General features: G+C 34.2%; 1 protein-coding gene across 1 annotated transcript; it reads left to right on the top strand.

Moving 5' to 3' along the window:
* The first annotated feature begins 368 nt into the window (after positions 1 to 368).
* On the top strand, positions 369 to 7,370 carry LOC117690962 (uncharacterized). Its single transcript, XM_066086604.1, has 3 exons — positions 369 to 386; positions 627 to 1,473; positions 2,377 to 7,370. Exons 1-3 carry the CDS (start codon positions 369 to 371, stop codon positions 7,368 to 7,370), a joined length of 5,859 nt encoding a protein of 1,952 aa, XP_065942676.1.
* Positions 7,371 to 17,016: the final 9,646 nt, after the last annotated feature.

Below are 17,016 nucleotides of genomic sequence, written 5' to 3'. Positions count from 1 at the left end.
TTTAATTATTTACAAAATCTGAAATGTTATTTAATATGCTTTTACTTATATGCAAGCATTATTATGCATTGCTGATTCTTTAAAATTGTTTAAACTTTGGCCTCTGGATGATGATTATTGGGCCTCACAAGGGGTTCAGAGTTTGATGTTCGTTTATATCCTGTACATATGAACAATTGTTAAGGGTCTTTTTGAGTACTGCAATGCTGAATGTGTATGACTATAAAATCATCCAGAAAGAAAAGGGGCTTGCTTATAAATGTATGAATATCCAGGGGGAAACAGATTTTTTTGTAACTAGGAACTACATGTATTATACCACATTATCCAGATATTTTGTAATATGACTCCATGAAGCTGAATTTATCATGCCTATTGTTGCTCAGGTGAGCGATGTGGTCCATGGCCCTCTTGTTAACATTAACATATACCCTTTGAAACAAAAATATTTTAATATTTTAGCTTAAAAGCTCCAAGCTTGTTCTGTATGGAATCATTTAAAAACATTTTTTGTCGGAGAGACTTCCCTTATAAAGATAGTATCAGTAAAATAAAAGTGCATACTTTAGTGTGAGGTTACGGCTATAATGATAGGTACAATTTTAAAAATTTATTTTTGATTGTAGATGCCAAAGAGGGTTAAGGTCGATAATAGGGGTCAACGGCAGAAAGACAAGATCAGAAAGAGACTCAAACGACACCACGCTTCTTCTGATGCATCATTAGATGAGACCACAGAGTCTATTGTCCCTTGCGGGTCAATGGACGGGGCTAACTCAGCTCCTCCTGGTAATCTTCCAGGGTATGGTTCGATGGGGTTACCACCTAAAGAGGAAAAACCCCTGGCCAGGATGCAGGCCTCGCCTTGTGTGAAAATGCATCCACCTGCCCCGAGGTTGCCATCTCCTCGGGGAAGTCGTCTGTTTGTCAAAAACGTGACAAAGGCACTGTCCACTGACTCCCCAGTGTGGGTTTGTACTCCTGCGAGGGTACCTGGGCATGATGAAGGCTCTGAGCCTAGCCCAGCAGGTCAGGCGCAGCTGGACTCCTCCGTGCTAAGAGGGTCCAGCAGTTTATCAAAAGATGAGGAAATAAAGACAGTATTCAAAATGGCTTCTGACAGTATAAACAGTTCTGACTTGGTCACGGAAAACAGTATTTGTTACGAACAAACAAAGCATAGTTACATTGAAGTAAATGATGTGAAGAATGGACATGGTGTTTTATCTCAGGGTATCCACCCGAAACCCGCAAAGAAACAAAAACTTGAATATTTATATGACAATGAGAAAGACAATACACACATGAATGAAAACAAGACAAATCATGAACCTGAATCTTCACCTGAGAAATTCTTTGTCCAGAATAGCAAATGTAAACACGAGATTGATTGTAATGAAAACAACACAATGTTTCAAACATCTGTTCAGGGTTCATTTCATCAGGCACATCCCATGTTTGGTGATAATGCAGGTACCCAATGTGTTGCAAATAGTTTAGCAGCGCTAGCATTTGAACAATTTAAAAGCAGCATACACTGGACAATGCAAGACATGAACAAAATACTAGCAACAGGTGATGAATTGTATACATTTTTGCAAAGAAGTTCTTCAATGCACAGTAGATATTTGCTGGTAGATGAGTTACCTCAGCTGTTTGAGTGTTTCAATAGAACATATGAATTCACTGTAAATTCAACATTAGCAAGTATTATTAGTTTGTCAGGTAATGAACCATCTTATGCAGACTTCAATGCTTACCCACTTTATGAGGCATTACAAATTGCTTTGATGGAATCAAATGGATGTTTTGTATGCTTTGGGGGAAATACATTTCTTATTGGAAAAACAAATGGACTATATTTTACATTTGACTCGCACTCAAGATCACCAGAAGGCTTATGCTGTTGCACTGGGAAAAGTACAAGACTCTTATTTCAAAATGTAGGGGCATTACTAGAACATATTAAGAAACTTGCCGTTTCCATGGGATTTTCAAACGTTGTTGAATGTAACATAACGGGGACACAATGCCTTGCAAAAAAAGTAGAAAGGGGAGGAAATGTTTTGCATACTGCTACAGAAAAGACCGGAGAAGATTACTGCGAAAACTTAACTGACTGCAATATTGCTAATGATGATGAAGATGATGAAATAGTATTTGTTCATAGTGAAACAAACAGATTTCGATTTTGTCCTATGTCAGAGGCTTCAAAGCAACAGGCATGCCTTGCAATAGGAATACCATATGCTCAGTTAGAAAATAATACCTTCCAAAGGCCTACTCAAGAATTAGGAGTACCTTGTTTATGCAAAGAGATCACTGGGGATGGTAACTGTTTTTTCAGAGCAATTTCTTATTGCCTCACATGTTCAGAAAATCACCATCATGTTGTTCGACATTCAATATGCCATCATATTTTGAAAAATGGAGATAAATTTCAGTCCCTTTTGAGATCTAACGAAGATTCCATCGAAAAACATGTGACATCAATGGAAAAAGAAGGGCATTGGGCAACTGAGTTAGAAATTTTAGCATTAGCTCACATGCTGTCCATCAATATCTTCACATTTTCAAATGGTATTTGGCTGAAATTCTCAGGACAAAATATCTCTGCAAGTCTCCAATCAGAACTCCAATCAGAACAAGGTGGTTTGTATTTAAACCACAAAAACGAGAATCATTATGACGTTGTCCTCGGTTTTGGTGATTTATTTGATAATGATGAAAGCAACAGAAAAATGAATGTAGAAACAGATATGAATTGCATCGAAAGATCAAGTAGGGATAAAGAAAAAAAGAAACGTCAATACAAAAGAGAAAGGTATAGAAAAAAGTACAACGAAAATTCGGAATTCAGAGAGCAAAAGCTTGCATATGCTTCACAGAGGTACCAAGAAGGCGATGAATTTAGAATCTCTTTGAAAGAAAGATATCAAAACGATGAAGCATTTCAGGACAAGATCCGGTTCAAAAGTATGGTCAGAAGTAGAGCACAATACAACCAAAAAGATCACAGAGAAAAGGTGTTGAGGAAAGCAAATTGTCAGTATCGAACTGATGCTATACACAGAGAGAATATCAAGCAAAAGAGTGTTATAAAGTACAAAACAGACAGTGTACATAGAACAAATTGTAAAGAGAAAAGCACCGAAAAATACAAAATGGATGACGTTCATAGACAAAATGTCAAATCAAGAAGTACACAAAAATACAAAACAGATGATACACATAGACAAAATGTCAAAACACGAAGTAAACTAAAGTACAAAACAGATTATGAACATAGACAAGACATGAAATTGAGAAGCTCAAAAAAGTATGAACTGAATGAAAAGCACAGAGAAAACGTAAAAGCAAGAAGCATTAGCAGATATCGCTCTGATGATATCCATAGAGAAAAGGTTAAAAGAGCAAGTGTTCAGAGATATCATAGTGATGAAAAATTCAGAGAGAAAGTCCTCTGTACTAGTTCATTGAAATACAAAACGGATGAATCTTTCAGATCGCAGTCTAAAGAAAACAGTAAGAAATCTTACCAATCCAGTCCCCTTTTTCAGAAAAAGAAAATAGAAAAGTCTCGGCAAAATAGGTTCAATAAGAAAATCAAACTTGAAAATATAGAGGAAGTACGTCATCTATTCAAAAGAAACACTGCTCAAGGTCCTGATTTCGTATGCTGTAGTTGCCATAGATTAATGTTTCAGAATCAAGTACAGATGTGTAACAGAGACGTGTATACCAAAAGTGAAAAATCGGCAGAAGTGGCTGGTACTTGCATTAAAGATACGTTTTGGCATCAATGTAAAGCATCTTGTTCCAAAGATTGTACAAAGTCTTCTCTGTGGATTTGCTATACGTGTCACAGAAAGATTATAAATGGTGAAATTCCATCCGAAGCAGCAGCAAACAATATGTATCTTGAACCCGTCCCAGAAGAACTATCCCGCTTAAACAGTTTGGAACAACATTTGATTTCCCAACATATACCTTTCATGAAGGTAATGGCTCTTCCAAAAGGTGGACAGAAAAATATTCATGGTCCAGTTGTTTGTGTGCCATCTAACTTGAAAAAAACAACTACTTTACCTCTGAACAATGACGAAAACCATTTGCTTCGAGTTAAACTAAAGAGAAAACTGAGCTACAAAGGTTATTATGAATATCAATTCATTAACCCAACCCATGTTGTCTCCGCGCTAGATTACTTGAAACAAAAGAACAAATGGTATTCAAATCTGTCCATCAATAGAGACATTGACAATTCAGAAACAAACGAAGATGTTGATCAAGCTGAAGTTCAAGCAACTGAAAAAGTTCAAGCTGAGGTTCAAACACTGACAGAAGAAAATGAACAGCTACAGATAGCAGTTGACACATGTCTTCAACCTCTAGATATTGCGCAAGAAGTTTTAGACCATTATTTTGATGATGTCTTCAATATTGCTCCGGCAGAAGGAAATAATCCAGTACGAATGCTTCAGGAACCGGGAAATGAAGCAAAAACATTTCCATATCATTTTCCGTCAGGGAATTTCTCATTTGATGAACAAAGAGACAAGAGACTGACACTTGCTCGATACTTCAATAATAGACTTATGAATGCAGATAATAGATTTGCAAAGGATACAAACTACATTTTCTTCAGCCAATATCTTTCTGAACTAAATCAGGTGATTGAAAAAACCCAGATTTCAATTCGGAAAACTATCTCATTAAACGAAAAAGGGAAAGCAATCAATTCGGATATGCTTCGAAATCCAGAAATTCTCTCGAAATTGCTGAGGAACGATGAAGCTATAAGATTTATGCAGCCGATCAGAGGAACTCCAGCGTATTGGTCAGCAATACAGAAAGATCTTTTTGCTATGCTAAGACAGCTTGGAATACCTACATGGTTTTGCTCGTTCTCTTCAGCAGAATATAGATGGAATGATGCCATCAGTTCTTTGCTCAAACAACAATGCGATGAAAGAAATCCGGATGTGCTAGATTGGACAGAAAAAAATGAGATCTTGCGTAGCAATCCTGTTACTGTGGCTAGAATGTTCGAACACAGATTTCGTATATTTCAGCGAGACGTAATTCAATCACCATCAGAACCTATTGGGAAAATAGTAGATTTCTTTCAAAGGGTTGAATTTCAACAAAGAGGTTCACCACACATGCATTGTTTATTTTGGGTGGAAAATGCTCCAAAGATAGATGTTGATGGCAAACAAGCTGTGACCGACTTTATTGACAAATATGTGACATGTGCAGTCCCTGATGAAAATGAAGATTCTGAACTGAGAAGAGTTGTATTGGATGTTCAACAGCACAGTAAAAATCACTCAAAATCGTGTAAAAAAAATGGAGTCGAGTGTAGATTTAACTTCCCTAGGCCACCATCACAGCGTACATTTATCACAGAAATGCATGATGGCGACGATGATATAGATGAAACTGCAGAAACTCCAGGTGTTCACCAACATGACTCTAATCAATATCTCACAAAGTCTCAAGCAAAAGAAATTTTACTGAGTGTGTGGAATAAGATCCAAAGTGATTCCTGTGACTTTGAAACAACGGATGACCTTTTTGATAATCTCTCTCTGACACAAGACATGTACCAAAATGCACTGAATGTTTTATCCAAAAAATTAACAGTTGTTCTCAAAAGGCACCCAAATGAATTGTGGACAAATCAATACAATCCATGCCTTCTCAAGTGTTGGAATGCAAATATGGACATTCAATATGTTTTGGATCCTTTTAGTTGCATCGTATATATAGTCTCGTACATATCGAAGTCTGAGAGAGAAATGGGAATGCTATTGAAACAAACAAAAGTTGAAGCACATGAAGGAAATCTTGATGCCAAACAAACATTGAAGAAAATAGGATCTGCATACATGACACACAGAGAGGTTTCTGCACAAGAAGCTGTGTACAGAGTTTGCAATTTGAGAATGAAAGAAGCTTCAAGAAAAGTAATCTTTATACCAGTTGGAGAAAACCCTACTCGCATGACAAAACCCCTTTCTCAAATGAAACCAAAACGTCGGGAACCAGAAGACGATTTAGAAGGGGAACAGGACGATGAGGACATTTTCATGACAAACATTGTTGAAAGATATGAAAACCGACCAAACAACAGGGCCTTTAATAACATGTGTTTAGCTGAGTTCTGTTCAGATTATCGCGTACTTGCCAAATCTCAAGTTCCAAAAGGAGTTAACGAAAACGTCTTCGAACTACAAAATTCAAAGGGATTTGTTCAAAAGAGAACAAGAACAAAACAAGCAGTTGTGAGGTATCCTAGATTTAGTGTAGAGAAAACACCAGAGAAATTTTATCAATCTCGACTGCAGCTTTTTCTTCCATATCGGAAAGAGTCACATTTAAAACCGGAATCGTTCGATTTGTACGAGACATTTTATGAAAAAGGATTTGTGAAATTGCATAGCACAAAATGTGTTAAACCAGTCAAAGTCATTGTGGAATCAAATCATGCTCACTTTGCTGAAAACGAAAATGTCATAGATGAAGCTCAAGAAACGTATGAAAACATTGGAGAACCAGAGGATGCATGGGCAAATCTGTGTCCCGAAACTGAACGTGATAGAGATGAATGTGTCATGATAAAGTCTCAACACCAAAACTCAGATGAATTTGTCGAAACAATTCCAGACATAGAAAATGACTTGCACAAACCTGATGTCTTATATCATGTACAGCAAATCAGTGTCTCAAGTGAAGAAATGTTGACCATATTGCAAAACTTAAATAAAATCCAACAGAAAGTATTCTACTTTGTGAGAGACTGGTGTATAAGAAAACTTGTCAATGAAAATCCAGCTCCATTTCATATATTTCTTACTGGTGGGGCAGGTACTGGAAAAAGCCAAATTGTGAAAGCTATCAATTTCGAAGCATCACGCCTTTTCTCTAGAAGTTTATCATCACCAGAATCCTTATCAGTTTTGCTGACAGCGTTTACTGGCACAGCTGCTTTTAACATTGGTGGCAGTACAATTCATAGCGTTTTCTCATTGACAAAGTTTTTGTCTCTGCCATACGAACCACTAAAAGAACAATCTTTAAGTGAAATCAGAATGAAATTGGCAGACTTGCAGATTCTTGTAATTGATGAAGTATCGATGGTATACAAGAGGCTATTATTCTACATTCATGAGAGACTGGTACAAATCAAGAAATGTAAAGATCCATTTGGAGGAGTTAGTGTGATTGCTGTTGGTGACTTTTTCCAACTTCCACCTGTAAAACAAAGAAAAGACGAGAGACTTTACAATGATAACGCATCATATCCCATTGACTTTTGGCGAGATTTGTTCCACGAAGTTGAATTGAATGAAATTATGCGTTAGCGTGATGATGTCCCTTTCGCAACAGCTTTGAATTTGCTGCGAACAAGAACTTTAGAAGAACCTCTAGCAATCGAAACATTAAACACAGTAAATGACTGCATCAGAGAAGGTCCCGAAGATGTCCTTCATGTTTTCTCTACTAATGATGAGGTAAACACGTACAACTTAAATATGTTGAAACAAAAATGCAAAGATTTCATACAAATTGATGCAAAAGATTATCAAAAAGATAAAACCTCAGGAAAACTTTGCCTTAAAGATAAACCATCCCAAACCAAAAATGACAGTTTATCAAGCTCGCTCTTGCTTGCAGTTAATGCTCGTGTCATGCTAACAAGAAACTCCGATGTCAAAGATGGCTTAGTTAATGGAGTAATGGGATACATTTCTCACTTTGAACATACAGAGGCGGACAAGTCGAACGTTAAAGCAATAGCTGTTATCTTTGACAGTCAAAAAGTAGGAAAACAAACTGGAAAGCGAACTAAAAATGGAAACATGGTTTTAATTGAGAGAATCCAAGAGGAAATCGTTATTAGAAAATCGATAGCAATAGTGAGACAACAATTTCCATTAAAACTCTCATGGGCCTGTACAGCTCACAAAGTACAAGGTATGACTGTAGAAAAAGTTGTTGTCAACCTTGACAGAACATTTGCTCCAGGTCAAGCTTATGTGGCATTGACAAGAGTAACATCAAAAAACGGATTATTCATTGAAACAAATGACAAAACAAAGTTGATAAAAAAGTTGTATGCGGATCCAGATGTTAAATCAGCCATGAAAGACATGCCAAAGCTTGATCTTGACGGGCCCTTTGAGAATGACTCCAACAGAACAATAGTTGTACTTCATAACATTCAAAGTTTGAACAAACACTTTAGCCATATGGAAGTCGACAGTCGATTTACAAAGGCAGACGTAATTTGTTTAACAGAGACATGGTTGAAACCTGATCAAGACACCACTCAACTAAACCTAAATGGCTTTAAGTTTCACCATCTTACAAGGATGCAATCGTATAGCAACATCGATGAACAAATGAACTCGCTGCGCAATTCAAAAGGAGGCGGAGTTGCTTTCTATCTCAAAGAAAATGATGATGAAAAACAGATCATTCATCATTCGATCCAAAACATAGAAAGCATTGTTGTCAAGTTTTTAAAAAAGAGCCTAGTACTGGTCAATGTTTACCGACCGCCTACTTTAAGCATAACCACGTTTTTGCATTCTCTGAAATCTCTCGTAGACACAGTAACACTACAAGGCGAGACTTGCATTGTCCTAGGAGATTTCAACGAAGATACCAAAACGAAAGGACCAATACAAACTTTTATGAAAAATAACGGGTTTAACCAGATAGTAAAGTTTTTCACAACAGAAGGTGGAACCACCTTAGATCATGTGTATATATCGAATCAAAATCAAGTACACACTGAAAGAATCTCCACGTTTTACAGTTATCACGAGGCTGTAGTTTTCTTTCTTTGAAGATATATACGTGTTCTGATGCTGTAAAGATGGGTTGTCATGATTATCAGAATGAGATATTTCGTTGAAAAACTTCATCTTACATGAAATTCTACAAACTTTTCTACAGTTTACTAAAATCGGAATATTTTCAATTTTTGTTATAGTCATATAAAGCACTAGTCTCTTGTGTGTATGTTGATAAAATTATAAATATTATTCTAGATAAATACCAGTGCGTTAAAACATTCATCGAGTCTGTACTGACTTCGGTAGCCAAAAACATTAAACGATTTCAAAAATGTAAAATAAAACAAAACGCTTAAAAAGTCTAACCAATGTATCTGAGAAGGTACTGTGTGTAAATAAAGGTAGATTGTATATAATATATTTCATGGACACCGTATAACGGTGGCTTTATTTTCAATATCAAGTTGAAAAAAATTAATGCACAAGTTTACCCAAATACATCAGAAATATTATTTTTATCACAAGTGTAGCTCAATATGAATATAACCCATTTATTTCCTTTACAATGTTAGAACATGTAGATTTCAGCGATTTAGTACGGGAATACATCATATCATATTTTTATACAAAAAAATGAAATAACATAAAAACAAATACATTTTCATTAAAGGATATATTTTAAGCTTAGAAAAAATATCAAGGTATGTGGTCTCCCTTTTATGTTACATCGATCACTCTACAACCCCTAAAGGTGCTTATATGCTAATCAATGTATTCATGATCATTTGCACAGACTTCAAAATGTAATATCTTTACATAATAATACACAAATGCGCTCGTTAGAAATAGTTTGATATAATGGAAAATTGGCTAGCCCGTCCGATTGGGACAAAAGGGTGTGTTAAGTCTTTTGATCATTACTTGGTTACTAAGAACTAACTTGTAGTAAATCAAAGATGCAAAAACGTTTATTGCACTGCTGTTTAATCAACCTGTACCACATTGAAATAATATGAATAGCCATAAAGAAGATGACACGCGAACTTAATGTTTTAATGTTTTCACAATATACCTTCTAAATGTGGAATGGCCAGCTAATTAAAAAACGTTTGTGGAAAATAATCTCACTTTAGTTTTTTTCCACATTTATTTAGGCATGTACCAAGAAGGGAGGTAGTGTTTGGCCCCAATGTATGTTGCAAGGCAACAGTTGATTATATTAAAAAGAACTGAACTTTTAACGAACAGTGTTAAAAACCAAAAGTCCAAAGGATATACAGGTATAAAATATGAGTAAAACAACGAACAACTACAAAGATGATGGTAGAATCAAGTGATATGAAGGCGTTGAGCATCCTCTGCTGACCAATCACACCTGTCGGTTGTCGTAAAAAGTAAACCGAAAATTATTCCGTTAAAAATTCAACTTCTTTTGTTTAGTTCATCATATTTAGTTTACTTTTTCCTCTAACTGGTTCGCAATAATAAAGCCATATTTCTAACCAATAACAATATTTTTAATTTTTTTTTATTGAATTTGGGTCACATTGTAAAGGTCTATGTGACGTTTTTCTTAGTAGAGAATAACAATAATAAGATCTGATTACTAGTATATGCTATATCTCTTTACTTATACAAAGGACTTCCACACAAATTACGCTTTATATGTCAATCGCATAACAAACATAAAAAAAATCAAAAAAAAAAATATTTTAATTCTTTACCCGCACGGTAAAAAATACAAAAGAATAGAATAACCCCGCCATAAACGTGACATCCATCTCCGGTCTATCAACAACAATGGCGACGACGAGAAAGATAGATAAACCGTTAACTTTGACAGATTTGGCTACGAGAGAAAAAAGAGACAGACTAACAAGGTTAGGAACAAAGGGAAGACTGTCATCGGAGACCATGTAAATTGATAGAATTAAAGCCGAATTAAATTTAAGTTTCCATAATGAATTTGTAGGGGTTTTGCTAGCTAGTCAAGTTCTTGCCCACTGTGTTGAATTAAGTACCGTGTCTTCACTTAATAAGTCATAATCCACAGGTAGATTTTCGTTCAGAGGAATTTTTCAATAAAGATTAAATAAACACTCTCAGTACATCCTTTCCCAAGGAAGAGGGGTATTTACTCCGTTTATCGTGTCAATGATGCTAAAATCGTAAAATCGTGTCTCATTTTTATTACACATAATAAACGATTTATATAGTTCTACATTAATGGATATCGGAATCTGATATTAGAAGTATCAAATTCAAGACATGAAAAACGTGATTTCCAGTTGTAAACAAACTGTTCTTACATCGTGATTTCAATGCGAGGTTTTTTCCCGCACTCGATAAAAAATGGCGGATCACATTAATATTCATCAGGCACGTAGCAAAGTTCGGAGACAAATAACTAAAAATTAGAACAGGTTTTTAGACCTAGAGTTTGTGAAACTTCTAACAACAAGATGCAAAGTGTATATCTTTACTCAAAATCATGTCCAAAATTTTATTCCAAATACGTCTCATACTCCTTTAAGCAAATGATTGACGGTTTGCATTCGTATCTGGTGGGTTTCTTCTTCTTTTGTAAACTATAAATTAATGCTATTCGTGACCGTGGCGTTTCCCCAAAAATCTTAAAGATAAAGGCTTAAAATTTTTCCGTTACTATTAATTTGTCATCTCTGCAATAAGGTTGCAAATGAAAATCCGTCACTATCCGTCAAAACCAGAAGTGATTTTTTAAAAAAATTTAATTGTTTTGAACAGATGAGAAGTATCGGATGATGCATTACAGAGATATTAAGGTTTCAAAATAGATTTTTCCGGAAATTTTGTTTCCGCGTCCTTGGTTTAAAAAATAGCGTAATGTTCAAAACAAAATTAACTCGTACCAAAAATAATTGCTAAGTCGCGATTCAACACATTCGGATTTTTTTTTGTTCAGTCGTTTTTGAATTCGGAATGGTTTTTGTTAAGACATACTTAAAATCATTCGTAACTTGTTAAGTCGTACCAGGAATACTACGATTTTTTCACCTTTTTATTTTAGTTACTCTTGTTATTAGTTTAAGAGCTCTTCTTCTTACAGGAACTTCCAGCTTTACTTCCGACATTAACGGAAGACCCACTCGTTGCTTTGCAACGAGCTTTGCTCTAGTTATTATTATTATTCTTTTTCTTTTCTTCTGACTCCTTTTTTGCCTCATAACTCAAAAGATTTTTAACCGATTTTGATGAAATTTTCAGAGATTTTTGCAAGTTGGCGTCCCTCAAAAATGTAAAAGTTTTAAAGAGAACGTCACCTCCATTTTGACGTGACGTCATTTTTAAAAATTTCAAAAAGTCATTTTGTCCCGGACTTTTCTCAAAAACGCTTTAAGATAGAGGCTTGAAATTTTGAATGGTTATGATTTGATCGATTTACCTCTGTAATAAGGCTGGAAATGAAAATATATCACTTCCGGTCGAAACTGGAAGTAAAACAAATTTTTTGAAAAAATGAATTTTCTGATTTTATCAAAAATGTATATGTGTTTTGTAGAGCTTTTTAAGCTGAATCTAACACTGAAAGCCGTTTTAAAATCGGACGATGCATTACAGAGATATCGGGGTTTAAAAATTGATTTTTCCGGAAATTTTGATTTCGCGTCTTTGGTTTAAAAAATAGCGTAATGTTCAAAGTAATATTAACTCGTTCCAAAAATAATTGTTAAGTCGTACTTGGACACATTTGGATTTTTTTTGTTAGGTCGTTCTTGAAATCAGAAAGGTTTTTGTTAAGTCGCTCTTAAAATCATTCGGATTTTGTTAAGTCGTACCAGGAATAATTCGATTTTTTTCATCTTTTTATTTTAGTTACTCTTGTTATTGGTTTAAGAGCTCTGCTTCTTACAGGAACTTCCAGCTTTACTTTCAACATTAACGGAAGACCCACTCGTTGCTTTGCAACGAGCTTTGCTCTAGTTATTATTATTATTCTTTTTCTTTTCTTCTGACTCCTTTTTTGCCTCATAACTCAAAAGGTTTTTAACCGATTTTGATGAAATTTTCAGAGATTTTTGCAAGTTGGCGTCCCTTTAAAATGTAAAAGTTTTAAAGAGAACGTCACCTCCGTTTTGACGTGACGTCATTTTTAAAAATTCCAAAAAGTCATTTTGTCCCGGACTTTTCTCAAAAACGCTTTAAGATAGAGGCTTGAAATTTGGAATGGTTATGATTTGATCGATTTACCTCTGTAATAAGGCTGGAAATGAAAATCTATCACTTCCGGTCGAAACCGGAAGTAAAACAAATTTTTCGAAAAAATGAATTTTCTGATTTTATCAAAAATGTATATGTGTTTTGTAGAGCTTATTAAGCTGAATCTAACACTGAAAGTCGTTTTAAAATCGGACGATGCATTACAGAGATATCGGGGTTTAAAAATTGATTTTTCCGGAAATTTTGATTTCGCGTCCTTGGTTTAAAAAATAGCATAATGTTTATCGTAAAGTTAACTCGTACCAAAAACAATTGTTAAGTCGTACTTAAACACATTCGGATTTTTTTTGTTAAGTCGTTCTTAAAACCAAAAAGGTTTTTGTTAATTCGTATTTAAAATCATTCGGATTTTGTTAAGTCGTACCAGGAATAATTCGATTTTTTTCATCTTTTTCTTTTTATTACTCTTGTTATTGGTTTAAGAGCTCTGCTTCTTACAGGAACTTCCAGCTTTACTTCCGACATTAACGGAAGACCCACTCGTTGCTTTGCAACGAGCTTTGCTCTAGTTATTATTATTATTCTTTTTCTTTTCTTCTGACTCCTTTTTTGCCTCATAACTCAAAAGATTTTTAACCGATTTTGATGAAATTTTCAGAGATTGTTGCAAGTTAGCGTCCCTCAAAAATGTAAAAGTTTTATAGAAAACGTCACCTCCGTTTTGACGTGACGTCATTTTTAAAAATTTCAAAAAGTCATTTTGTCCCGGACTTTTCTCAAAAACGCTTAAAGATAGAGGCTTGAAATTTTCAATGGTTATGATTTGGTCGATTTACCTCTGTAATAAGGCTCGAAATGAAAATCTGTCACTTCCGGTCGAAACCGGAAGTGAAAGAAATTTTTTGAAAAAATGAATTTTCTGATTTAATCAAAAACGAATATGTGTTTTATAGAGCTTATCAAGCTGAATCTAACACTGAAAGCCGTTTTAAAATCGGACGATTCATTAAAGAGATATCGGGGTTTAAAAATTGATTTTTCCGGAAATTTTGTTTCCACGTCCTTGGTTTAAAAAATAGCGTAATGTTCAAAGTAAAATTAACTCGTACCATAAATAATTGTTAAGTCGTACTTGAACAATTCGGATTTTTTTTGTTAAGTTGTTCTTGAAATCGGAAAGGTGTTTGTTAAGTCGTACTTAAAATCATTCGGATTTTGTTAAGTCGTACCAGGAATAATTCGATTTTTTCATCTTTTTATTTTAGTTACTCTTGTTAATGGTTTAAGAGCTCTGCTTCTTACAGGAACTTCCAGCTTTACTTCCGACATTAACGGAAGACCCACTCGTTGCTTTGCAACGAGCTTTGCTCTAGTTATTATTTTTTTTCTTTTTCTTTTTTTTCTGACTCCTTTTCGGCTTCATAACTCAAAAAGTTTTCAACTTATTTAAAGGAAACTTTCAGGGATTATGTGCAATTATAATGCCTCAAAGATGTTAAAGTTTCAATAACAACATCACTTCCGTTTTGACGTTACGTTATTTTTAAACTTTAAAAAAAGTCATTTTGTCCGCGACATTTCTCAAAAACGCTTTTAAATAGAGTCTTGAAATTTTCTGTGGTTATGAATTTGGCAATTTACATGTGCAATAAGGCTGGAAATAAAAATCCGTCACTTCCGGTCAAAACCGGAAGTGAAACAAATTTTTCGAAAAAATGAATTTTCTGATCAAATCAAAAATGAATATGTGTTTTATAGAGCTCATCAAGCTGAATCTAACACTGAAATCCGTTTTAAAATCGGACAATGTATTAAAGAGATATCGGGGTTAAAAAATTGATTTTTCCAAAAATAATTGTTAAGTCGTACTTGAACACATTCGGATTTTTATTGTTAAGTCGTTCTTGAAATCAGGAAGGTTTTTGTTAAGTCGTACTTAAAATCATTCGGATTTTGATAAGTCGTACCAGGAATAATTCGATTTTTTCATCTTTTTATTTTAGTTACTCTTGTTAATGGTTTAAGAGCTCTGCTTCTTACAGGAACTTCCAGCTTTACTTCTGACATTAACGGAAGACCCACTCGTTGCTTTGCAACGAGCTTTGCTCTAGTTCTTTTTAACATTTGTTTAATTATTTCAAAACACTTTTAAAGCACGTATAAATTAAACAAATATGGTTTTAAATAGCAAGCCAGTCAATCAATGATAAATATGTATCTTACCGTATGATTTCACTATGTAAAAACCATAGTTGAGTAAGATCAACCACAGGGCTCTCATTTTACGGGGAAGTTATGAATGTTAACAAAAGTTGAGCGATCTTAATGATTCGTATCTATCGGTTATGAAGTAAAATTATGAATATGATGTTTATGATGTATATGCAGATATGCAAATGTATGAGTCTATTCTCGACCAATAAACACCAATTTGATTATTACAATTGAGCAACTCTTCCTTATGGAGCTATAGCCATTTTTTTCCAATTGGTCATGATCGCCATAATTAAGTAAGTTAAAGACCTTAAACTAGATTAGAGTTGTTAAAGAAAGCAACAACGACAAATCGTTTTCATTCATTTGAAATGCACAATGTACTTATATAATGAATGGTTTACATTATTTCAGATAATGGAACAGTCATTTTATGCATTACCAAAATTTACACCTTATTAAAATACCTCAAAGTTGATGTCTTTGTACAAATTACTTTACCCCCTTTATGTTTTATTGTCATTGCATTAATAAAAAGATGCGTGCGATATAAACTTTTAAAATAAAATGGTGTCATCACAATATTTGAAAGGGCTTAATTTTGTAATACGTAAAATCAGCGTTGGGATTAAAAGTAAATTTGTGCTTTATCGTCAGCTACCAGTTTCCACACACATGTCAAGAAACACTAAGTTGAAAAACAAACCAAACACAATTTATATTCTTTCTTGATTTAACATAGTTATGCTAATAGTTAAATCATATGCATGTAAATGTGTTTGAATAATACAGTTAAACTTGTTTATTACGCGGGCGAACACGGATATAGCGAATATAGGATCACGCAAAGTTTTTATGAGTCCCCGGTAAAATTCTTTAAACATCTTTGCAAATTAATTGAATACATCGAATTTACGGATAAAGCGAACTGATTTTGTGTCCCCTGGAGGTAAATAATGACGAAATTTAACACTTTTATCACGAATTTCTTTATAGGTAAAAAAAAGTTTGCATTACCATTTATTATAACAATTTGATTTAATTTATTTTTTCTTAAATTTTACAATTCACAATCCGATTATTAAAGGTATTAAAAGGATGTTCGTTCATTCTAAGCGTCAAGTAGCAAAATTGTAGTCTGGTGAAGAAAAAAAATATGTATTTAAACAAACATGTTGAATTCACTATAGTTATTATTATGAATTTCGTTATACGGTTATCAGGAAATACGGATTTAACGAAGTAAATCCATTAGTCCCTTGAACTTTGCTATAACCGAGTTTTACTGTATTAATAATAATCATAAGAATTTAAAAAATCAAACATAAATTGCAAATATATCATTACTTTAACATGCAGATTTTTTGTGACCGCGAAAAAACTTTAATATCATATTTGAATACTAATTGAATAGTTTAGTTCATCATTATCTGGATTTTTATAGTCTGTCCCAAGATATTTATGCAGCACATTTGGACGATTTTTAATAAAAATACACTTACCTGTGAAAGAAGTGCAACTGAAATAGTTGAAAGGGATATTTTCCAAGATAATTTCATTGACACATTATCATCTTTCACTCGGAAAAATTCACAGGAACGAAAACAGATTCCTTACGGAGATTTATAATGGGGAATGTTTACATCTTTTCTCCATTCGGAATACACTCGGAATACATCGCGCAATATTTCAACGTTATCATCCGGGCTTGCTGCAATACAAAATCTCCGTAGACATCACATTTTTTAGCATTGTATTGAAACCTGATAAGCTAACAGGGGCGTTTTGACTG

Source organism: Magallana gigas, chromosome 1, assembly GCF_963853765.1.
Source record: "Magallana gigas chromosome 1, xbMagGiga1.1, whole genome shotgun sequence".
NCBI lineage: Eukaryota > Metazoa > Mollusca > Bivalvia > Ostreida > Ostreidae > Magallana > Magallana gigas.
The sequence above is the reverse complement of the archived record's forward strand: the minus strand, read 5'-3'. Positions and strand labels throughout refer to the sequence as shown.

Coding starts and splice junctions, on each gene's coding strand:
- LOC117690962 (XM_066086604.1), top strand. Junction 1,474..2,376: donor CATGTTTGGTGATAATGCAG/GTACCCAATGTG, acceptor TCACATGTTCAG/AAAATCACCATCATGTTGTT.